The sequence below is a fragment of the Myxine glutinosa genome, chromosome 11, assembly GCF_964187855.1.
Source record: "Myxine glutinosa chromosome 11, kmMyxGlut1.1, whole genome shotgun sequence".
Lineage (NCBI taxonomy): Eukaryota > Metazoa > Chordata > Myxini > Myxiniformes > Myxinidae > Myxine > Myxine glutinosa.
Genome location: NC_136271.1, coordinates 84547046 through 84571839, shown reverse-complemented (window position 1 = coordinate 84571839; position 24794 = coordinate 84547046). Strand labels below are relative to the sequence as shown.

The following is a 24794-nucleotide window of genomic DNA, read 5'->3' as shown; positions in this document are numbered from 1 at the left end:
CAAGCTGGTATGTGCCTCCGAGAGCTGCGTACTCGACCGGTTAACCACCCACCGGTTTCGAATAATGTTCACGTCAACGACGGGAGTCATGCGGTGTGTGGTTTCATCAACCAATGCTGTGAACTTTCGTTGATGTCATTTCCCACCGATGTCCGAGTGTGCTCCGCGAAAATGTGAGCTCTCTGTTGTACTCGATCCCATAACTCGCCAGGTAGTCTTGGCGCAATAGTACGAGCCAACTGTTGCACATGGTCATACCGTTTAGAGAGGCGATGGTGGCAGTTTGAAATGCGCAAACGAAGAAACCTCCGTCCTGTTGCCTGCATGATCTGCTTAGCTTTCAAACCCGGCATGGGAGGTCTGAAACGCCGAGGCTTCGGAAGAATGTTCTGTTCCAAACAGAGATGGTTAAACCGAAGATGTGCTTCGTTACTTCGGTCCGCTCCACAAGGTTGGTATAATGACGGCATCTCTTGGCAACGTCCTGCCCATGGCTTTCGCCAATAATTATAAGCAAAGATTTGCGGTTGGGAGTAAATCCAAATGACTCCATGGTAAGATCTCCAACCTTTAATTGAACAAACAATGACTCAACGTTTCGATTAACAACATGTGAAGCCACACGCCTCCGTTAATCTTCCTCAAGAGTGATAAAATCATCTCAACATCCCCTTATATGCAAAGTGGGGCGGGGTATATGCAAAGTGGGGTGGGCAAAGCTGACAGCCAATGAAACCGTATCACACACCGCTCTCGTGAACGGAGACGTTATTGACCAAATTCAAAAATCAACCGCATATTAACGGATTAAAATAATCCTGTAAGCAATGCTGGATTATAACTCAAGTCTTTAGAAAATCAGGAACAATAATTACATTTAATTAAAAGTTAAACTTGTAAACAATAAATTGTAAATTAAATTAAAACTGCAAATATATTAAAGCAAAAAAACAAAAAACATTTCAAGGTAAAATAAAATTGCCATAATATCAAGATCATCACATGTGGCCCTATGCGGGTAAATGGGAATGCGGGATGGAGGGAGGTTATAGGGGGGCATAGAATGGGGGGGGGAACCAGAGGGGGGGTGGAAGCGGAGGGGGGGGGGTTGGGGAGAGGGGTGGTTTGGAGGGAGGGGGGGAGGGGGAGGGGGCAAATTGTCCGAATAAAAACCTTGTGTGACATTATGTGGACTCGTTCAAAGTACGGGATGCCTGCTTCGTTTACACAAGAGTGGGTCAAACGCTACCGGTAAGTCAACTACCTCTTGTGTGATCGAGGTAACAGTTTCTTCTGTGTGCCAAGCCTCCAAAACACGTCTTTTGTTTCTTTTTGGGGTGTGGAACCCAAAATATTAACCCTATCCCATAAAGGTGTGTGGCCTTCCTTAAGGCCGTGTTTGGCAATAGCAGATCTGCTGGGAAAATTACATTCAAATGCTTTTTGGTGTTCAGCAATACGTTGACCTAAGGTCCTCCCGGTTTCACCCACATACTCAGCTCCACAACCACAGGGCACTACATATACCACCCCTGACCTATCCTTCCTCGGAAGCTTGGCGATTGAGGTGGCAAACCGGCGTTTGATGGAAGATGATCGATGGAAAGAGACTGCGGGAGTTTTAAGCCCGATGGACGTCTGCGACATGCTTTCTACCTGCCTCTCTTCCACCTACTTTGTATTTAATGAGGTATATTACAAGCAGGTTTATGGCACCGCTATGGGTTCCCCGATATCGGCTGTGATTGCAACATGGTGATGGTGGATTTGGAGGAACGCACCATTCCAGCCCTGTTAGTGCAACCACGTGTTTGGTTCCGGTACGTGGATGACACATTTGTCATCTGTCACTCGGATGAGGTGGGCATCATACATGAGACCATAAATAAAACTTTTTCCTCCATTAATTTCACCATTGAAGAGGAGAAAAATGGAGCCCTTCCCTTTCTGGATACACTCGTCGCAAGGGATCCCAAAGGAGCCTTAAAGGTAACGGTGTACAGAAAACCGACACACACTGATCGCTACCTTGATTTCAATTCTTGCCATCCAATGGAACACAAAAGATCGGTGGTGCACACCCTCTCAAAAAGAGCACGTGATTTACCATCCACCTTTGAAGACAAGATGAGTGAGGTGGACCATCTTCAAAATGTGTTAAGGGCAAATGGTTATCCTGACAGCTTGCTACCCAACAGGAAAACAATAATGGCTTCCCCACACAACAGGCTGAGACCGAGAGAACAACCAAAGGGTTTGTGTGTTCTCCCTTTTGTACCGGGGGTTTCACAGAGGGTCGGCAGAATTTTGAAATCGGCAGGAGTGAGGGTGAGTTTCACACCGGTTTTCACCCTTCGCCAAGCCCTTATGAGGGTCAAGGACAAGCTTCAGAGGAAGGATAGGTCAGGGGTGGTATATGTAGTGCCCTGTGGTTGTGGAGCTGAGTATGTGGGTGAAACCGGGAGGACCTTAGGTCAACGTATTGCTGAACACCAAAAAGCATTTGAATGTAATTTTCCCAGCAGATCTGCTTTTGCCAAACACGGCCTTAAGGAAGGCCACACACCTTTATGGGATAGGGTTAATATTTTGGGTTCCACACCCAACAGAAACAGAAGACGTGTTTTGGAGGCTTGGCACACAGAAGAAACTGTTACCTCGATCACACAAGAGGTAGTTGACTTACCGGTAGCGTTTGACCCACTCTTGTGTAAACGAAGCAGGCATTCCGTACTTTGAACGAGTCCACATAATATGTCACACAAGGTTTTTATTCGGACAATTTGCCCCCTCCCCCTCCCCCTCCCCCTCCAAACCACCCCTCTCCCCAACCCCCCCCCCCCCCCCCTCCGCTTCCACCCCCCCTCTGGTTTCCTCCCCCCCATTCTATCCCCCCCTATAACCCCCCTCCATCCCGCATTACCGTTTACCGCATAGGGCCACATGTGATGATCTTGATATTATGGCAATTTTATTTTACCTTGAAATTTTTTTCTTTTCTTTTTGCTTTAATATATTTGCAGTTTTAATTTAATTTACAATTTAATTGTTTACAAGTTTAACTTTTAATTAAATGTGATTATTGTTCCTGATTTTCTAAAGACTTGAGTTATAATCCAGCATTGCTTACAGGATTATTTTAAGCCGTTAATATGCGGTTGATTTTTGAATTTGGTCAATAACGTCTCCGTTCACGAGAGCGGTGTGATACGGTTTAATTGGCTGTCCAGCTTTGCCCACCCCACTTTGCATATACCCCGCCCACTTTGCATATAAGGGGATGTTGAGATGATTTTATCACTCTTGAGGAAGATTAACGGAGGCGTGTGGCTTCACATGTTGTTAATCGAAACGTTGAGTCATTGTTTGTTCAATTAAAGGTTGGAGATCTTACCATGGAGTCATTTGGATTTACTCCCAACCGCAAATCTTTGCATATATATATATATATATACACACACACACACACACACACACACACACACACACACACACATACACACACATACATACATACATACATACATACATACATATACATATATATATATATATATATATATATATATATATATATATATATATATATATATATATATATATATATATATTGTTGTGGATATGAGGATTGTGTTTTTTTTATTGCTTTATTCTGGACCTTCCTGCCTCCAGTCTGTGTATACAGGTCAAAGGTCGTTCCGTAGTTATTTCATAAACAATCACGTTAGCCAATCATAGATTTCCCCCTTGTTGACAGTTATTTCCTTATTCTGTGTATTAGGCTAAGGATTTGTCTTCCATTAATTGACACTCCATTGCACAGAATTCAAATAAATAGATCCCCTTTCATTCCCATTCCCAAAGCCTTTCCTGCCAACCGAATTTGCTGCAGCTGTGGGTTGCTGTTTTCACCGCGACTCCATTACGCACGAGGTAACCTCAGAGAAGAAAGGCGTGTCCCCACCTCGTCATAGAGGGGAGGAGTGAGTCAGCCCCACTCAACCAACCAAGAACAAGGGGTTGGACTTGGAGAGGGTGTGGAGAGAAACATCGAGTAGGTTCGCGAAGGTTCAAGGGCGTGGCATATATAACCCGCACGACGACGCCCCCACGAGAGACGCGCAAGGAGAGAAAAATACGTGCGACGATCGCGCAGGCAGGAGATCGGAGAGAAAGACGTGCAAGGAGAGAAAAATACGTGCGACGATCGTGCAGGCAGGAGATCGGAGAAAGAGACGCGCAAGGAGAGAAATACGTGCGACGATCGCGCAGGCAGGAGATCGGAGAGAAAGACGCGTCAGACGATTTGGAAAGAAGGGGAGGACCAAAAAGAGCCCGAGGCGTGCAGCGACAACCAGCCCCTGCCGCGTGCAACGAGATACGTGTGCCGACGTCGCCCTGCTCGCTCCCAGCCTGACAAGGACCGGCTTGCTGTGCACCCTGCCAAGCCTTCCAGCTTGTGGTTCGACCTTCTCCCTCCAGCAAAAACCAACCTGCAATTTCCCCATTCGTATACGTGAGTTTGTTCTGTGTGTCTTGTCCCTGGGTTAATTAAGACTGTTAATAGGAAAGCTAACGATTTCACTGTGTCTCCTGCTTTTTCCATTTCCCTGTATATAACCTTGACTGCTCCTTTTTGCTTTAGTGTGTGTAAATAATAAATCCTGTTATTCCTCTGTACGTCTTCTTCTTCCTCTTCACATTCGGTCGCTTTAGAGGTTTCCATATTGAATATCTGTGGCGCGATTTTGGCCAACGTTCAGGAATCGGGTTAGTCGGGGTAACTGTTCGGGTGCGGCGGCCATCCGCTCGGCCAATTAACATCCTAGCCGCGTCCGTAACAATATATATATATATATATATATATATATATATATATATATATATATATATATATATATATATATATATATATATATATATATATATTGTTACGGATTCGTCACTTCCGTCTTTGTGGTTTTCATCCACTGGAAGCATTTTTAGTTCCATGTACTATTATTGTTATAGTTTAAGTGAAATGGAGATAACTGTCTTCAAAAGGAAAAAGTGTAGTTATCGCTGTGGCAGATAAACCTGCGTGACGGGTTTTGCGGTTGATTCCAAAAGTGAATCATTGTTGGAGAGCAGGTACGCCTCCATTACGGGCCCGTCCGCCATTTCACCTTGCGCCAGCCATTTCACCGGGCACCAGCCGTTAACCTGGTTCTTGGGTGTGACGTGGATTTTGATTGGGAATTCACGGTTTTCCGCTTGGGAGCCACTGCTCGTTCATATCAACGTCCTTGTCTGGTGAACTGAAGGTGTGAATTCCCAGTCGCCTTTTGGGTGAACTTTTGCCTGACCGACGTCGGCCCGACACCCACCCAGCGGCTCTTCGGCAGCGTCGACTGTCAGCCGTCCTGGTTTCAGGTCTCAATACGACCTTTTTCTTGTGATCCCTGGAGCGTGGATCGACTTTGGGCCTGGAGCCGTGACAGTGACTTTGGGGGTGTTACATTTCGCTCACGGGGAGTACCGTGAGTTATTGAGTTAAGAAACTGGTGGTACCATCATAGGAATTATATGGTATTTGTTGTGCAATAGAAGTTGTATTGTACTTGTGCAAGTTGTTATTATTGTGTGATATTAATACAATACTTTGGTTTTGTAACAATTGATTGGTGTGGTTTCACCATTGGTCATTGGCACACATCATTGCACATGTTTCTGCCGTGACTCCTTTCGGGGCTCGGAGGTACACCGTGACCGGGGTTTGGGGAGGAGCATGTAACAATATTCATATTTCATATATATATATATATATATAATATATTCATATTTCATATATATACAGTCACGTGAAAAAGTATGTACAGCCCATGTAAAGTTTTGACTTTTTCAACATGCAGCTATTTTTCAACATACAGCTATTTGATCTTCATTTCAACAATATTGATAGATAAAGGTGATAATGTAACAAATATCATGAAACATTTACATTTTGTAGTCCATTGTATAATTTAAATAAACATAAATGCAAATTTCGCATGTGGAAAAAGTAAGTACACCCTGACATTTATCACTACTTCACATACCTAAAATTAGAAACAGGTGCACCAGCTCAGGTGCAAATGATTAGAAAATCGTTAGAGAGGATCTTGGAGGAACCTATCTTATTTAAACCTCAGACATTTAGTTTGGTTTGTTCTTTGTTGCTGAAGTGTGTGGCATCACCATGCCGAGATCAAAAGAGCTCTCTGAGGCTTTCAGAAAGAAGGTTTTCGATGCCTACGAATCTGGGAGGGGATTTAAAAAGATCTCCAAACAATTTGAAATCAATCATTCGACTGTCCGGAAGATCATCAACAAGTGGAGGAGATTCCAAACAACTGCCAACTTGCTCAGGCCAGGCCGCCCCAGCAAGTTCAGCCCGAGAGCACACCGCAAGATGCTGAAAGAAGTCTCTAAGAACCCCAGAATGTCATCACGGGACCTACAGGTAGCTCTTGCCACTGTTGATGTCAAAGTGCACGAGTCTACCATTAGAAAGAGGCTGCACAAATTTGATCTACATGGGAGGTGTGCCAGGAGGAAACCTTTGCTGTCCAGAAAGAACATCAGGGCAAGACTAAAGTTTGCCAATGAACACCTAGGCAAAGACCAGCACTTCTGGAACAATGTGCTCTGGACAGATGAGTCAAAAGTAGAGCTATTTGGCCACAGTACCAGAAGACATGTTTGGTGAAAACCAAAGACAGCATTTGACCACAAGAACCTGATACCAACTGTAAAACATGGTGGTGGAAATATTATGGTTTGGGGCAGCTTTGCTGCATCAGGGCCTGGGCAGCTCACCATCATAGAATCCACTATGAATTCTTTATTGTACCAGAGGGTGAATGAATATGAATGAATGATCGTTTTTAAGGCCATTTTCCCCGCTACAGTGGGGGTTAGCCTTGCGGGCCCCATGACAATCATGGTTCCCTGTTTGAGGCAATGTTTTTATGGCTGGATGCCCTTCCTGACGCCAACCCTTGGTCACGCTCTTACGTGCGCAGGGATACGGTGTACCTATTCTAAATCGGGGTACTCACCGTGATCATTCATCCCAGCAAGCTGGTACTAAATTTGCCGACCTCGGAAGGATGACAGGCTGAGTCAACCCCCCTGGCGTTAATTCAGCGATCGACCTGGATTTGAACCCAGGAACCCAGGATCCTAGGATCCCAAGCCGGCACCCTAACCGCTAAGCCAACACCAACACCAACAACCAACACCAACTGTTGTACCAGAGGGTGCTTGAGGATAATGTGTGGCCATCTGTCAGAAAGTTGAAGCTCAACCGAAGGTAGACCTTGTTTACCAGTACTGGTATGTTTGCCAGTAAAGCCACGAAGGAATGGCTGAAAAGAAAGAAATGGAGGGTTCTGGAATGGCCAAGTCAAAGCCCGGATCTAAATCCCATCGAGATGTTGTGGGGGGATTTGAAACGAGCTGTGCATGCAAGAAACCCCTCAAACATCGCACAGCTGAAAGAATTCTGCATGGAGGAATGGGCAAAAATTTCTCCCAGTCGATGTCAGAGACTGGTAGACAGTTATAAGAAACGCCGACTTGAGGTTGTTTCTGCCAAAGGGGGCAATACCACCAAATGGAGCCAAGGGTGTACTTACTTTTTCCACATGCGAAATTTGCATTTATGTTTATTTAAATTATACAATGGACTACAAAATGTAAATGTTTCATGATATTTGTTATATTATATCACCTTTATCTATCAATATTATTGAAATGAAGATCAAAGAGCTGTATGTTGAAATATGTTGAAAAAGTCAAAACTTTACAGGGGGTGTACTTACTTTTTCACGTAACTGTATATATATATATATATAATATATTCATATTTCATATATATATTTACATATATTGCATTTTTTATATGTGTGCTTACTAATTAATCGCAATTAATTTTGAGAGTTCACAAATTACTTCCACAATGGGGACACGTTTCCTTTATTTACACTCTACCCCTAATAAAGAAAATAAAGCCATATTCGGGTCATGGGCGTTCCCCAAAGGTAAGCATTGGGAGGCCGGGAGAGGCTTGCCCTTGGAAATCGCTTTTTGACCGCAGGTGTCTAGTTCATGTATGAAACATTGCCATGTTTTTTTCTCGATTTGTGTGCAAAACCCTGGTTTGGTGATTATCTACTCATCTTTGTATTTCACAATTTGTCTGTAGTTGTCGAATAACATTTTTTTCCTCTGCAACAAAGGGAAGTTTTCCAAACAAGGATTTAAATTTTTCTTCCTGTACGTTAGGTGTCATCATTACTTTGCCATCCTGCTTCCTTATTGAACCTGGAAACACAATGATTTAAAACCTGGTTTTTAAAAGGCCCCATTTTTAGCCTTTTGGTGCACTTATTTAAACAGATACATAAGCTCTTGTTTTTATTATTGTGATGTCACAGGACTGAGGAGCACACGTTGTCCCACTCTGTTGAATATGCTCCACTACCCTCACTTGTTGTGTGCCCTCCAACCCTCACTGGCCACTGGGTTGATGAGGTGCAGAAGTTCTGCTCACCAGAATACCTGCATCCCCTGCACTACACTGGACCACCGGCAGAGAGGGCTCGGTGAGAGGGAGGAGGAGTCGGAGAGTGGGTAAAGGGGAGAGAGGGATCAGAAGAGTTGAGTTGAGTGTGTGTGTGTGTGTGTGTGTGTGTGTGTGTGTGTGTGTGTGTGTGTGTGTGTGTGTGTGTGTGTGTGTGTGTGTGTGTGTGTGTGTGTGTGTGTGTGCGCGTGTGCGTGTGTGCGTGTGTGCGTGCGGCTGGATGTGGTGACTGTGACTTCCATTGGTTTTGTTGAGATTTCTGTTCATTTTTAGTTTGCTGGCGATGTTATTTGAATGATGAATTTGGTTGTGGAATTGTTAGAGCTCATTGAATATTGGGTTTGGATAGTTGCTGGTGACGCAGCAATGAAGTATTTTCTAAAATATAACTGTTTTTTTTTATGTTACACTCAGTGCCTCCTACTGCTCTCCAGGCTACAACGTTTCATCAAGAAACACAATCTGGTGGTCGCTTCATATGACGTGGTGAGAAATGATATCGACTTCTTCAAGTGAGTTTCTGCAGTTGTGAATTGACTGCGTCGTTTTACATATTTGGAGGTGGTAAGAGGATTTTTTTTTGATTTTTTTTTTTTTTTTGTATACACGATCGAGGCTCGTGAAAGAGCTAACATTAATCACACAAAAAGTCAAACCGACACATAAAACACAAAATAAGGGGAGTGGTAGACAAGATGGGGAGAGAGGGCGAAGGACACAAACACTACATTTGAGAGCAGGGACATCGAGACAACTGTGGGAGGGAGAGGGCCTGGGGGGAGTTGGGAGAGGTATAAAACATATGGAGACTGCAAGGACTTCCAGGAAAGAAGTTGGAATTTCAAAAAAGTGGATCTGGGGTGAATTAGCGGGGGTAGAAAAGATCAAGGTTTTGGATGGGGGAAGATAAGTGATGGTGGTGAACAGCTGTTTTAAAGGCCTGGAGGGAGGAGTGGGATTGAAGAGAGTGAGGGAGTTTGTTCCAGAGGCAGGAGAAAAGGGGAATGAAAGAGTGAAGGTGAGCAGACAGCCTAGATTTTGGCAGTTTTAACCATAAGAGGGTTGCTGGCAGATATTGTACGACCTGTAGGAATATTTGGGGGACAGAGCACAGTGAGAGCTGGGGGAGCAAGGCTGGAGAGGAGTCGATAGAAGACAGAAAGACCACCTACCTGCCTGCGGGGAGTGAGTGAAAGGCCCTCGGAGTTAGCTTCATCGCAGGAGATTCCAATGATTCTGAAAGCTTTGGTTTCAACAGCGTGAAGCCGAGCTGGGTGTGAGGCAGGAGCACCGGCCCAGAGGGGGGAACAGTATTCCATTGAGCTGTGGATGAAAGCCTTGTATGTGGTGAGGAGCTCAGGTGTGCCAAGGAAGGACTTCACGCGACGGAGGATGCCCAGTCGGCGACTGGCTTTGGAGGCCAGCTTGGAAATGTGGTTTTCCCAAGAAAGATCATGGCAGATAGTGACACCCAAAAGCTTGAGCGACAGATCTTCTTGGAGAGGATTGTTGAGAAAGTAGATGGGAGGGTTTTTCAGTCGGTCTTTTCGGAGAGACATAGTAAGAGTGTGAGATTTGTCAGGATTGAAAGACATGTTCCACTTGTTTGACCAGTCTGTGATTTTGTCCAGGTCTGCAGAGAGTGAGGAGGTTGCAGACTGCCGATCTGAAGGATGAGGAATGGAGCGGCAGAGAGTGGAGTCATCAGCAAAGAGATAGAGAGGATATTCCAGCGAGTCGGAGAGATCATTGATGAAGACCAGAAAAAGCACAGGGCCCAGAACACTACCTTGGGGAACTCCAGCCAGAACAGGAAGGGGAGATGAGAGAAATCCATTCAGGGCCACACGTTGCCGACGACCAGAGAGGAGGTCCTCAAGCCATGAGTGGAGATTTCCATGGATACCATAGAAGGAGAGTTTGGTGAGCAGAGCTGTGTGCCAGACCGTATCGAAGGCACGTGATATGTCAAGGGAGACAGCTCTGATTTCCTGTTGAAGAAGATTTATTTATGTAAAAATTAAAGGACTTCACTTTGTTTGAAGATTTATACAATTATTGCGGAGAGAATCCAACTCAGATACACAATACATTTACCCAAAACAATACAACACGTCGACTTGAAGAAGGTCCTCTCCTCAAGCCTTGCGCAGCGTCTCCTTATATAAAACGAAGTCTCTTTCATCTTCTCAGGGAGGAGCCTGAGGTCATTACGGGATTTGCCAGAGGTCAGACTCTGTGGCGCCTGGCCATCTGTTTTCTATCATGAAGTTACCAGCGTGGTTTGTGGAAGATTATTATCCCAGAAGGAAAGGGAAAAGGTCATTGTTCAGGCCGAGGGGCAACATTCTCTGAGGCTTCCTGACATGTTCAATCTCAGCTAATGAGTTCTTGTACTGGAAGCAAGAGCTGAATCAGCACTCTCGCCCCAGCACACATCCACAGAGTGAAAAAGGTCATCCCACAAACTGCAGTCTTCACATTTTGTTCCATATGCACTTTCTTTAGTATCTTATGCTAAAACGAAATGCTTTAAAAACAATTTAGCTCTCAAATGACAGAATGGAGTTTGGGCAATGCAATTTACATGTCCGTGATAACTCACATACTCTTGCCTTTTAAAGGTCTTTAAACTTCTACACTGTTTGGCATTGAGGACCTCCATCCATTGTTGAGACGGTAGAAGCAACATGTCCAGAGTAGAATGACCTGGTCTGAATCCAAATTGATGATTGGAGATCAAGCCATTGGAGAAGAGGAAGGACTTGTTGTCCGAAGCAATGATGGATTCCATGACTTTGCTGATAATTGGGAGCAGGCTGATTGGTCTGTAGTTGCAAGGATCTGTTTTTGCACCTTTTTGTGTAAAGCGGTAATGTTTGCTGATTTCCAAAATGCTGGCAGATGACCATGAGCAAACGAGAGAGGGTGAAGAGAACAGAGAGAGGGTGAGATAGAGCGGCAGAGCAGGATTTATGACCCGTGGGCTGATGCCGTCTGGTCCTGTTGCAGAGTCAGAGTCGAGGTTTGACAAAAACTTCGCCACCTTGTCAGTAGAGAAGGACACAGAGTCCAGGAGCATTTGAGTTCGACTGGATAAGGTGGGAACAGAGAAAGATGGGTCGAGGTTTGACAAAAACTTCTCCACCTTGTCAGTAGAGAAGGACACAGAGTCAAGGAGCAGTTAAGTTCGACTGGGTAAGGTGGGAACAGAGAGAGATGGGTTTGGGACACAAGATTTTGAGGCATTCGGCTTTGTCACGTGCGGTGTCAACTGTGTAGCCATTTGAGGTAGGGGAGGGTATGGAAGGGGAACAAACACCAGAAACGGATTTGACCAGACGCCACCAGTATTTGGAGGAAGGAGACAGGTTTGAGAGTTCATTCTTGAGTGTGGAGAGATAGTGCTTCCTGGCACTCCTGAGGGTAGACACACTTGTTCTGAGCTTGGTGGAAGGAACTGAGATTTCCTTCAGTTGGATTTGCCTTCCAAGAGGCAAAGGCAAGTTGTTTCAGGGCAACTGCCTCACCACAAGATTCAGTGTACCATGGACGGGAGGAAGGGTAAGACCACTGAAGACGAGATGGGATAAATCTGTGCATGAGAGAGAGCAGTTTACATTGGAAGAATTCCCAGGAAGAATTGATGTCAGATTTATCAGATTTGTCAGATTGATGGCAGTAGAGATGGGAGACCAGTCCAGATGATTGATGGCTGCTTGAAGACCGTGCCAGTCGGCCTGAGTGAAATGCCAGACTCGTCGATGCTGAGGAGGCTCTCTGAGAATGGCCAGAGAGATGTCCACTTTAACAAGCATATGGTCAGATGAACCGATTGGAGCAGAAGAAGAGCAGCAGACATTTGCAGGGAAGTTTGTCATAACCAAGTCTTGAAGAGAAGATACTCCATTGACTGAGATCCGGGTCGGGAAATTTGCAGATTGTGTCAGTCCCAATGAGTCGCAGAAGTCCTTTGCTGAGATGCCATGGCTGGTGAGAGAGGAACCCACACCCATCCAGCTGGCACGATGACAATTGAAATCACCACATATGAGGAAGAGAGAGTTGGGATGAGTTGATAGAAGTTGGTCCATGTTGTCAGACAGCGAAATGTAAATGGAGTCATCACTGATTGGAGGACGGTACAGAACACATATGAACAAAAGGTGGGAGCAGAGTGGAATCAGTAGCCAGATGTACTCTTGGGGGTGGAGTGGAGAGAGGGAAGTGCAAGGAGAGTGAGGAAGAGAGTCAGTCCGTCCGTCCGTCCGACACTTGAAACTTCTTCTCCGAATCCGCTGATGGGATTGCGACCAAATTTGGCACTAATTATATTTGTTGTGTTGTGAGTAAAGTTTGTTCACGTCATTAAGCAAATCGGGATCTAAGGGGGTTTACCAGGGGTCAAAGTGGGTCCAGGTTTGACCCCCCAAAAATAGGTATTTGCTTTCTTCTCAGAAACTACATACGTAATTTCTATGAAACTTCACCACAACCTTCATCACCCATGATCTACCAAAGTTTGTTCACGGCATTAGAAAAATTGGGGTCTGAGGAGGTATACAGGATGGGGGGAGGGGCTGTGTTGCCCCCCAAAATAGGTATTTTTTTGTTTGTTTAAAGTCTTATGATTATGTTAGTATGATTCTACATGTTTCCCCGTCTTCTCGCAACCATTGAATTTGGTTTAAAATACCTATAGTCAGTGCAGTATACTGTTTATTCTACCAGGTATTGCCCCTATTTTCAGGTGAATTGTATGGAAATTGACGATTTTTCAGATAACAATTGATGATTTTAGGAGTTTGACCTTGAGATGACCTTTGACCTTTTGACCTTAAAATAGTTGCTTTCACATTTCAAAGAGGCACAATGCAATTGCTGTTTAATTTTCAAGTCAATCGGATGAAAAATGACAGTTTTAGAAATTTGACCTCTAGTTTGACTTTGACCTCAAAATCAAAAGGCTCCTTCCTTAAGACCAACTCTACCATTTGGTAAAGTTTCGTGAAGATCAGTTTAAAATTGTGACTTGTAGACGATTGACAGACAAATAGACACACAGATAGACATACAGATAGACACAGACAGACAGAATGAAAAATCACTCGTCGAGCGACACTTGGCAAAACAGAACAAAGTATAATGGCACTCGGTAGCGCATTCTTTTGACCTCACAAATAATTAGTGGTTGAATTATGTGACCGGATATGCAAATGTTGTAAAGTAAATGCGTGTCGTAAAAGACGACAAAGAGGGTTGGCGTCAGGAAGGGCATCCGGCCATAAAAACATTGCCTCAAAAACATTGCCTCAAAAAGGGAACCATGACAATTACAACTATATATGGGCAGGGTACAGCCCGAAGTGGAGATCGGTTTCTGAGGTTTGGGACATGGAATGTAGGGACAATGACAGGGAGATCAGGAGAAGTGGTGGAAGTATTGGTCAGAAGAAGAGTGGACATATGTTGTGTGCAAGAGACGAGATGGAAGGGAAGTGGTGTGAGAATGGTGAAGGGTCGGCTGGGACAGAAATACAAGTTTGTGTGGCAAGGGTGCCCGGAGGGCGTGAATGGTGTTGGTGTCCTGTTTTCTGAGGAGTTTGTAGACAGTGTGGTGAGTGTGACGAGAGTGAGTGATAGGTTGATGATGGTGAAAATGATGATTGGAAAGCTCTTGGTGAACGTCATCTCGGGATATGCTCCGCAGGTTGGTCGAAGCGATGAAGAAAAGGACAAGTTCTGGTGTGCGATAGAGAAGCTGATGGAAAACGTAAAAGATGAGGAAGTTGTTGTGGTAGGAGGAGACCTAAATGGACATGTGGGAAGGAGTATGGATGGTTTTGACAGAGTTCATGGGGGTTGTGGATATGGTGTGAGAAATGGAGAAGGTGAAAGGATTTTGGAGTTTGCTGATGGAGCTGATTTGTTGATTTGTAATACTCAGTTCCAGAAAGAGGATAATAAGCTTGTTACATACACGTCAGGTGGGTCGACGACAACCGTTGACTACCTGATGGTGCGTAGGCGAGATAGGGGGCACCTCCGGGACACAAAGGTGATCCCGGGGGAGGAGGCTGTTTCACAGCACCACTTGGTTGTCTGCGACGTAAGGGTGAAAGATGTGAGGAGAGCTCGGCGGGTGAAGTACCAACCGAGAATGAAGGTGTGGAGGTTGAAAGAGGTGACAGTAAGGGAGGCATTAAAAGAGAGGCTGAGTAGGGTCGAGGATGATGTGGTTGAGCTTGAAAGTGGTTGGATGTCGATGAAAGCTAGTCTGTTGGGAGCCGTTGGTGAGGTATGTGGATGGACAAAAGGACCACCGAGGCACTCAGAAACATGGTGGTGGGATGATGAAGTTGGAAAGAGGATTGACGAGAAGAGGAAGAAGTTCAAGGAGTGGCAGAAGGCGAAGGGTACGGGAGCAGAAACAGCAGAGCAGGAAAGTTATAAGGCAGCCAAGAAGGCTGCAAAGAAAGAGGTAGCAAAGGCGCAGGAGGCATGTAGGAAAATGTTCGGAGAACGCTTGGATTTGGAAGAGGGTCAGAAAGCAGTATTCAGGATTGCAAAGCAGATAGCGAAAGAGAGGTGTGATGTGATGGGGGTGAGTTGCTTGAAGGATGAAGTGGGACAAATCGTTGTCGACCCAGATGGAATTAAAGGAAGATGGAAAAGATATATGGAAATGCTGTTGAATACAGAGAATGAATGGGATGGCAACATAGAGAGTAACCCTGTTTTAGGACCGGCAGAGAAGATAACTGAGAAGGAAGTTGAGGAAGCGATAAAAGCAATGAAGGGTAGAAAAGCGGGAGGGCCGACGGGAGTTGTGGGAGATATGTTGAAGGCAGCAGGAAGTTGGGGTGTGAAGAGAATGACAGAGATCTGTAATCTGGTGGTGAAAGAAGGCCGCATTCCAGTGGATTGGGAACTGAGTACCCTCGTCCCTCTATACAAGGGGAAAGGTGACCCTCTGGAGTGTGGCTCATACCGAGCGATAAAGTTATTGGAGCATGAAATGAAGGTATTGGAAAGGGTGTTGGAGAGGAGGATAAGGAAGAAAGTGAAGATCGACAAAATGCAGTTTGGATTCATGCCAGGAAGAGGAACGACAGACGCGCTTTTCATTGTGAGGCAGTTGCAGGAGAAGTACATGGAGAAGAGGAAGAGGTTGTTTCTTGGGTTTGTTGATCTGGAGAAAGCATTCGATAGGGTACCACGCAAAGTATTGACATGGGCATTGAGGAAGTTAGGAGTGGAGGAATGGTTGATCAGAGTAGTGATGGCAATGTACAAAAGAGCGCGCACAGCTGTAAGGACGAAGGACGGGAACAGTGGTGAGTTTGAGGTGAAGGTGGGAGTGCATCAGGGGTCGGTACTAAGTCCACTACTATTTGTGCTGTGATGGAGGTGCTGGCTCAGAACGTAAAGGAGGGTTTACGGTGGGAGTTGATGTATGCAGATGATCTGGTGTTGATTGCGGAAAGTATGGATGGACTGAAGGAAAAGATGAACACGTGGAAGGAATGTATGGAGACAAAAGGTCTGAAGGTGAATATCGGAAAGACGAAGGTGATGGTAAGTGGTAAAGCATGTGGTGAGGTGGAAAGAACTGGGAAGTGGCCCTGTGCTGTGTGTAGGAAGGGTGTCGGAGTGAACTCCATTCAATGTACAATGTGCGCTGAGTGGGTTCATCAAAAATGTAGTGGTCTGAGAGGGTCATTAACCAGTGTGGCAGCTACATTCAAATGTAAGGTGTGCACAGAGGTTGCTGCAGATGGAGGAAATGTTGAGTAGGATCTTGGAGACGGCGTGAAGCTGGAAGGTGTGAAAACATTTTGCTACCTCGGAGACATGCTGAATGGAGAAGGTGGATCAGACTCGGCAACGGTTGCTCGACTGAGATGTGCATGGAAGAAGTTTCGGGAACTGAGTGGCATGCTGATGATGAGGGGAGTGTCGTTGAAGCTGAAGGGAAAGGTGTATGCTGCATGTGTGAGAAGTGTTATGATTTATGGGAGCGAGACATGGGTAATGAACGTAGAGCAGCAACGAAGGTTGGAAAGGGTGGAAATGCGAATGGTTCGACGGATGTGCGGAGTATCGGTGAGAGAGAGGAAGACAAATGATGAATTGCGAAAGATGATGGGAATAGAGCCTGTGATTGATGCTGTGAAGAGGAACAGGTTGAGATGGTTTGGTTATGTGTTGAGGAAGGATGAAAGTGACTGGTTAAGAAGAGTGATGGAAATGAATGTAGAAGGAAGCAGAGGACGGGGAAGACCGAGAAAGACTTGGCTCAAGATGGTGGAAGAAGAAATGCGGGCAAGGGGGTTAGCAAGGAGAGATGCAGAAAATAGGGCAAAATGGAGAAGATTGTCATGGGGACCGCAAGGCTAATCCCCGCTCTAGCAGGGAAAATGGCCTTTAAAATGCATGTTGTTGTTGTATATGCAAATAATCTTCAAATTACGTTAATCGGATGAAAATTGACAATTTTAGAAATTCGGCCTATGTTGACATTTTGGCCTCAGCTGATCTCAAAAATAGTTGGTGGTTGAATTCGGTGAGCTGACCCTAACCCTAACCCTAACCCTAACAAACTCTACCATTTGGTGAAGTTTCGTGCAGATCGGTTTAAAATTGTGTCCTGTAGGCAAGTATAAGTGAGCGGACAGACAAACAAACACAAACAAACCGGAGTGATCAACAAACTTGACAAAAACATTTTATTCCCCAAGTAACAACGCTCAAGACGAACTAATATACTTGAGAAATCTTCGATTTTGCAAGTAACCGACATACAGCGATGAAAAGATAACCTTCATCCACCTTTGGTGGCGCAGGTAATAATGTTGTAAAATTGCATTAATACATGTGTTATACATGAATAAACATGTATGGAATAGAAAATGTAAATTTGCCAGAAACACAGACATTTTAGATTGCAAATACATTTCGAAGATGGCCGCCAATATCCAAAATGGCCACCAAATTATCTCAAATCAAATTTCTGAAGGATCTCTTCAATTAACTTTTTGTATCTAATATGGAGTTTACATGGTACAGGAAGCATTCATTCATTCATTTACACATTCATTCATTCATTCATTTCAATCATTCATTCATTCATTCATGGTACAGGAAGCCAATTATGTGATTTAGAATACTCATCTGAGCTTTGTCATGTAAATATGGCAATTTAGCTCACAACAGGCAAAAAAAAATCAAGCATGTGAATGTTCCGTTGAGATATTGAAGTTTACCGCATTGTGTGAGCAATTTTTCGTTTGCTGGGCCCTGTCTATTTTATGTCCTTCTTGCCCAAGTTTATTATAATTGAAGAACGAAAATTTAATAACTTGTACAATTGTATTTTTTCTGTGTCAGTACAATGGCGGCTCCCCCCTTTTTGAGTACAGGAGCAGATGACAGAAGAAGGTGCCTGCTTTTCAATGAAAACATCTATGTCTAGCCACACGAGAGAGGGATTTGAGACAAGGCTCCAAAGCAGCATTGAGGCACGACCTCATGGAAGAGGATGAATTAGTCCGTGATGATTAGTCTGTATGAGGCCAAATCCTGGGTGGCCCCAAAGCTAATTTCCAAGGGCATCGGTTCAGGATAACGGAACCACTGAGAAAACTCTGACACGACAAAATGGCAGTTTTTCTTTGGCTGGGCCCTGGTCTTCCAACCCTCCATGTCTACTCACTCCAGCATGCACTCATCTACCAGTAACCCTTCCCCCCATCCCTCCAACCCCTCCCACACCACCCCCCCCCCCCCCTCCCTACTGAATAAATTTCTAAAATACAGTCTGAATGCATACTTCAACTCTTTTATTCCTCGTTCTTCACATCTATGGAAGCACCATCCAGAGACTGTTGTATTTCACTCTTCCCTCCAACACTTGAATCAGGTAGTTCACCACCACTTCCCGTCATCCTGAATTCTGTCCCATGATCTTTATTACCCCCATTAACCTTTCCTAACCCAATCGTCATGCTTGCTAGTTTCAGTGTTTCCTCCCCTTCCCTTCCTCTCTTCTCGTCTGTTCACTCGCTTCATATTTGTCCGACTGTCAGACCAAAGAAAGGAAGAGAATTGCGTTGAGAGAGGAAGACAAATGATGAATTGCAAAAGATGATGGGAATAGAGCCTGTGATTGATGCTGTGAAGAGGAACAGGTTGAGATGGTTTGGTCACTTGTTGAGGAAGGATGAAAGTGACTGGTTGAGAAGAGTGATGGAAATGAATGTAGAAGGAAGTGGAGGACGGGGAAGACCGAGAAAGTCTTGGCTAAAGATGGTGGAAGAACAAATGCGGCAAGTGGGTTAACAAGGGGAGATGCAGAAAATAGGGCGAATGGAGAAGATTATCATGGGTCCCGCAAGGCTAACCCCCTCTCTCTCTAACCCCCGCTCTAGCAGGGAAAATGGCCTTAAAATGCCTGTTGTGTTGTTGTTGTCAGACCAAAGAAAGACCAAAGCTTTCCCACTGTCAGACCTTGCTCTTCCATAAACATCGTTCTTGTAAAGGACAATACAAAACGGCATTTTATTCCCAAGTGGTCTCAGTGCCCCCGTGATACATTATCATTATCATCGGGTTTTTGGTTTGTTTGTTTAACCTTTGGGCTTTGGCATTGTTACGTATGTGGGATTCCTGGACAACTACAACTTTATGGGAGCAAGTACTGTTATCCACCTTTTGATGAGATTGCTATTTGCTCATAAGAACAATAAAATATTTCAAACCAAATTATTATTTCCATTTAGTTTTATTTGCAGAATGAATGTTAATTTGGGGAAATCAAATGTCACAAACGTGTGCGTGTGTGATTCAGGCACGAGTGGTCATCGTGGTCATGCCTTATCTGAGTGTATTGTCTTTTGTCCTGTCTGAATATTTGTTGTAAACCAGTGAATGCAAGAAGCAATAAACTTGTTCGGGTAAATTGTAACATTGTTTTCTTCTGTCTGTTGTAGAAATATTCGCTGGAATTACTGTATTTTGGATGAAGGACATATCATCAAAAATGGAAAAACTAAGCTCTCTAAAGCTGTAAAACAAGTGACGGCAAACCATCGGCTCATCCTCTCGGGAACACCGATACAGGTTGTACCACCTCTGGCTTTCACTTCTCTAATGACATTGTTATCCTCACTACATTCCCGTTTGTAATATGTTGCTCACATCTTCCACCTCTGTTTCTTTCTCAAACTTGTAGAACAATGTGCTGGAGCTCTGGTCTCTGTTTGACTTCCTCATGCCAGGCTTCCTGGGCACAGAGCATCAGTTTGCTATGCGCTACGGAAAGCCAATCCTCGCCAGCCGGGATGCCAAGAGCTCGTCTCGTGAGCAAGAGGCCGGTATGTCCAGCAAGCTGCACCAATTGAAAATAGTGTTTATGGCGGAATCCGGCAACATACAATGAGCAAGTAACTGCAAAGTATGTCATTGCATCTAAATATTGCTTGAAAAAGTAAGCTGTATGAGGGGGAGGAAGGTATGAGGGGTTGGAGGAGACTGATCATTTGGTGTGTGTGTGTGTGTGTGTGTGTGTGTGTGTGTGTGTGTGTGTGTGTGTGTGTGTGTGTGTGTGTGTGTGTGTGTGTGTGTGTGTGTGTGTGTGTGTGTGTGTGTGTGTGTGTGTGTGTCTGTGTGTGTGTCTGTGTGTGTGTGTGTGTCTGTGTCTGTGTCTGTGTGTGTGTGTGTGTGTGCGTGCATGTACGTGCTTTGTGCGGCACATACTATAATAAAATAGTACCTCTTTACTGGAACGGTGATTGTGAGCGTTTGTCTCACCAGGAATTGTTGCAAGGGTTCTGACTTAGTCGTGGCCAAAAATATTGGCACACTTGCACTTTTTTCAAATAATGCACCATTTGTTCCAGATAATTGTTGAAATAAAAAAATCTTTTGTTATCCACATTTGTATATCTTTGGTTTGTAAGGTAAAACATAACAAAAAAAAGCTGAAAAAATTACTAAATCTGAGCTTATTCCAAACAGAAATCCTAAAATGGCCCGGACAATGTTATTGGCACCTTTTACAAGTTGTTAGAAGTAATTATATTTCAAGCAGGTGATTCTCCTTTATTTTTGACTTGAAGTCACCTGTGGGGAGTTGCAGGTGCCTGCAATATAAGAATCACTCATTCATCCATTTTGAATAGAGAAAATGAATAATTCTGCTGTTTTATGTCACTGTGTGTACCAAAATGAGCATGGAGAAAATAAAGAAAACCAGAGAATTGTCTGAGGAGGTCAGACACAAGATTGTGGCCAAGCATGGAGAATCTCAAGGCTACAAGTCCATCTGCAGAGACCTTGATGTTCCTGTGTCCACAGTACGCAATGTTATCAGGAAGTTGAAGGCCCATGGCACTGCAGCCAACCTACCTGGACGTGGCCGCAAGAGTAACCCTGATCGAAGATTGCAGCAAAGGATTGTTTGAATGGTGGAGAAAGCACCTTGATCAACTGCCAAACAGATTCAAGCTGATGTTCAGACACAAAGTATGACAGTTTCAACTCACACCATCCGTCGCCAACTCACTGAAAGGGGGTTTTATGGTAGAAAAGGAGATGGGAGAAAGGTGGGAGGCAGGAGAAAAGGAGACCCAGGAGGACCCCACTGCCAAGAAAGCCCAACTGGTGTTTTCCAAAACACACCTGAACAAGCCAAAATCCTTCTGGGAGAATGTCCTGTAGAAAGATGAGACCAAATTAGAGCTTTTTGGTGAAGCACATCATCTCTGTTTACAGAAAACAAAATGAAGCCTTCAAAGAAAATAACACCTTCCCTACAGTCAAACATGGAGGAGGTTCAGTGATGTTTTGGGGTTGTTGTGCTGCCTCTGGCACTGGGTACCTTGAATATGTGCATGGCATCATGAAATCAGGTGATTACCAAGGCTTTTTGGAGCGCAATGTTCAACCCAGTGTCAGAAAGCTGTTTCTCCGTCGAAGGTCATGGGTCTTGCAGCAGGACAATGACCCCAAACACACTTCAAAAAGCACCCAGGAATGATTCAAGACAAAACGCTGGACTGTTCTGAAGTGGCCAGCAATGAGTCCAGATCTAAATCCCATTGAACACCTGTGGGGAGATTTGAAAACAGCAGTTGGGAGAAGTCACCCTTGAAATCTGGGAGAACTGGAGCAGTTTACACAAGAAGAGTGGGACAAACTGCCAGTAGAGAGGTGGAGGAAGCTCATTCATTTCTATAGGAAGTGCTTGACTGTAGTTATTTTGTCCAAAGTCTGTGCTACCAAATATTAAGTCTTGGGTGTCAATAATTTTGTCAATGCCACTTATTTTTATTTTCTGATTTAAAAGGATTTATTAAGTTCTGAATCAAAAACAAAGGTTCTGTAATATTAACGGTGAAATGAAGAATTGTGGAGATCAAATACTTTTGTCAATTTGAACTTATTTTTAGAGAAAATTGTGAGTTATTTGAAAAAAGTGCAAGGGTGCCAATAATTTTGGCCACGACTGTATAGGGACTACCTGCCATGCATCCACTGCATCCATATTTTATTTCTTGAACAATTTGACCAATGCTCTAAAAAGTGAAAAATGGTTGGAATGGAACAGTTGGGAAAAACATATAGCGCATAAATTGGGTACGGTTCAACAATTAAAACCTCTCCGTGCAACCCCGGGTATAGGAGACCATGTGGTGGTGGGCTGTTAACTTGAAGGCTTTCAGGAAAGAGCGTGATGTTAGAGTTGGTTGTTTCCTTGTGGTTATCATGCCTAAAACTGTGGATCTGCATCCATTATTTCATTTTAAATTGATTAACTTTGAAGTTCAACAAAAAAGTGGAAATTTGTTAATTTGTGAAAACTTGTTTGGGTGTTCCCTACAACCTCTATAATTTGGAGGAATTTCCCCAAGCAAGGAAGCCATCATTTAACCGAGACAAAATAAGAGTGGAATGCAAGTACAGATGCATTCAAAGTACACCGCCCCCATTCCAAATAAATAAATGACGTCCTCCAGCGCTGCATTGCCGGGGCACCTTCGGTCAACTGAGACGGTGTTGGGAGAGGTTACAATAATTTTTGATTGATTAATTGCATAATTAAAATAAATAAATAATAATCGTAAAATAATTTATTCATCAATTGGTTAATATAATTCTTAATAAGTGTTACTTCTTTTTTTAAGAGTTACTTCATCTTAATAAGATTTAATCTTAATAAGTGTTACTTCTTTTTTTAAGAGTTACTTCATGTTAATAAGATTTAATCTTAATAAGTGTTACTTCTTTTTTTAAGTGTTACTTCTTTTTTTAAGTGTTACTTCTTTTTTTAAGAGTTACTTCATGTTAATAAGATTTAATCTTAATAAGTGTTACTTCGTTTTTAAGAGTTACTTCATGTTAATAAGATTTAATCTTAATAAGTGTTACTTCTTTTTTTAAGAGTTACTTCATGTTAATAAGATTTCATCTTAATAAGTGTTACTTCGTTTTTAAGAGTTACTTCATCTTAATAAGATTTAATCTTAATAAGTGTTACTTCTTTTTTTAAGAGTTACTTCATCTTAATAAGATTTAATCTTAATAAGTGTTACTTCTTTTTTTAAGTGTTACTTCATCTTAATAAGATTTAATCTTAATAAGTGTTACTTCGTTTTTAAGAGTTACTTCATGTTAATAAGATTTAATCTTAATAAGAGTTACTTCTATTTTTAAGAGTTACTTCATCTTAATAAGATTTAATCTTAATAAGTGTTACTTCATTTTTTAAGTGTTACTTCATCTTAATAAGATTTAATCTTAATAAGTGTTACTTCTTTTTTTAAGTGTTACTTCATCTTAATAAGATTTAATCTTAAGTGTTACTTCTTTTTTTAAGAGTTACTTCATGTTAATAAGATTTAATCTTAATAAGAGTTACTTCTTTTTTTAAGAGTTACTTCATCTTAATAAGATTTAATCTTAATAAGAGTTACTTCTTTTTTTAAGAGTTACTTCATCTTAATAAGATTTAATCTTAATAAGTGTGACTTCTTTTTTTAAGAGTTACTTCATGTTAATAAGATTTAATCTTTCGTGTTACTTCGTTTTTCTTCACATTCTCATTTAGGATATCATTTATACCATACAATTTTTATTTTCATCAATTTGTTTAGCAAAATGATCCTTCTTGGCATTTCTTTATAGTTTACTTTGTATGTTCTTATACGTTGTATATCTTGACCGAGTATTTGGCGATGAATCATTTTTAGCTCACCTGGAACGAAGTTCTGGGGAGCTTATGCGATTACGCGTCGTCAGTCCGTCAGTCTGTAAACACTTGCTACTTCTTCTCCGAAACCGCTGTGGAAGAAGCTACCAGTCAGGTTCCGGGTAATAAAATTTATTGAATACAGAGTTGATACATCAGAGATTTACATGCACGGAGAGCATCAACACGCCAAGCCGCATGGAGACTATTCTGCCCGGCTACTAAAGCTCTGGCTAGATATACCCATTTTGCCGATGGTGGAGGGCCATATGATGAGAAACGGCTGTGAAGTTCTGCACAAGGCCCGATCAGATAACCGGGAGTTTCACAAAGGTGAGGATTCTCAAGGAACATTGAGAAAACAAAGTTTGGACAGTCAAGGAATTTCATTACTTTGGAGGAGAGGGAAATACTACCTCAGAGGAAAAGAACAAGACGGTAGGCTTCAAATCATGGAATGGCCAGCACAGTCTCCAGACTTAAACCCCATCGAGCTGGTTTGGGATGAACTGGACAGAAGGGTGAAAGCAAAGCAACCTTCAAGTGCAACACATTTGTGGGAACTTCTGCAACAGTGTTGGGAAGAACCTCCTGAATAATATTTGATTTCCATTGGAGAAGGAAGGCCACGAGTGTGTTCGGCGGTTATATCTGCAAAAGGTGGCTACTTTGCTGAGTCAAAAATTTAAATTAAATTTTGTTAAACAAAATGATTCCATGATTTCTTTTTTATCTCCAATTGTTTATTTGTTCTCTGCTTAATTTCAGAGTACATTGAGACATTAAACTGCGTAAATTTCAATAAAAACTGGAAAAATTGAGGTGTTCTAAAACTTTTGATCGGTGGTGTCCATGTGTATATATATATATTGTAACGGTTTTGAGAAGTGTAACGAATTTGAGAAGTGTAACGGTTTTTGAGAAGTGTAACAATTTTGG

The 24794-nt window shown here is 43.1% G+C and overlaps 1 protein-coding gene across 3 annotated transcripts in view; it reads left to right on the top strand.

Moving 5' to 3' along the window:
• Window positions 1-24794, top strand: part of BTAF1 (B-TFIID TATA-box binding protein associated factor 1) — a 321948-nt gene that overhangs the window by 255046 nt on the left and 42108 nt on the right. For all 3 annotated transcript variants that reach the window (XM_078786829.1, XM_078786828.1, XM_078786827.1), the window contains 4 exons: window positions 8460-8627; window positions 9040-9117; window positions 19597-19726; window positions 19839-19980. In XM_078786829.1, coding sequence (XP_078642955.1) covers window positions 8460-8627; window positions 9040-9117; window positions 19597-19726; window positions 19839-19980 — 518 coding nt within the window. The remainder of the gene's footprint in view (window positions 1-8459; window positions 8628-9039; window positions 9118-19596; window positions 19727-19838; window positions 19981-24794) is intronic.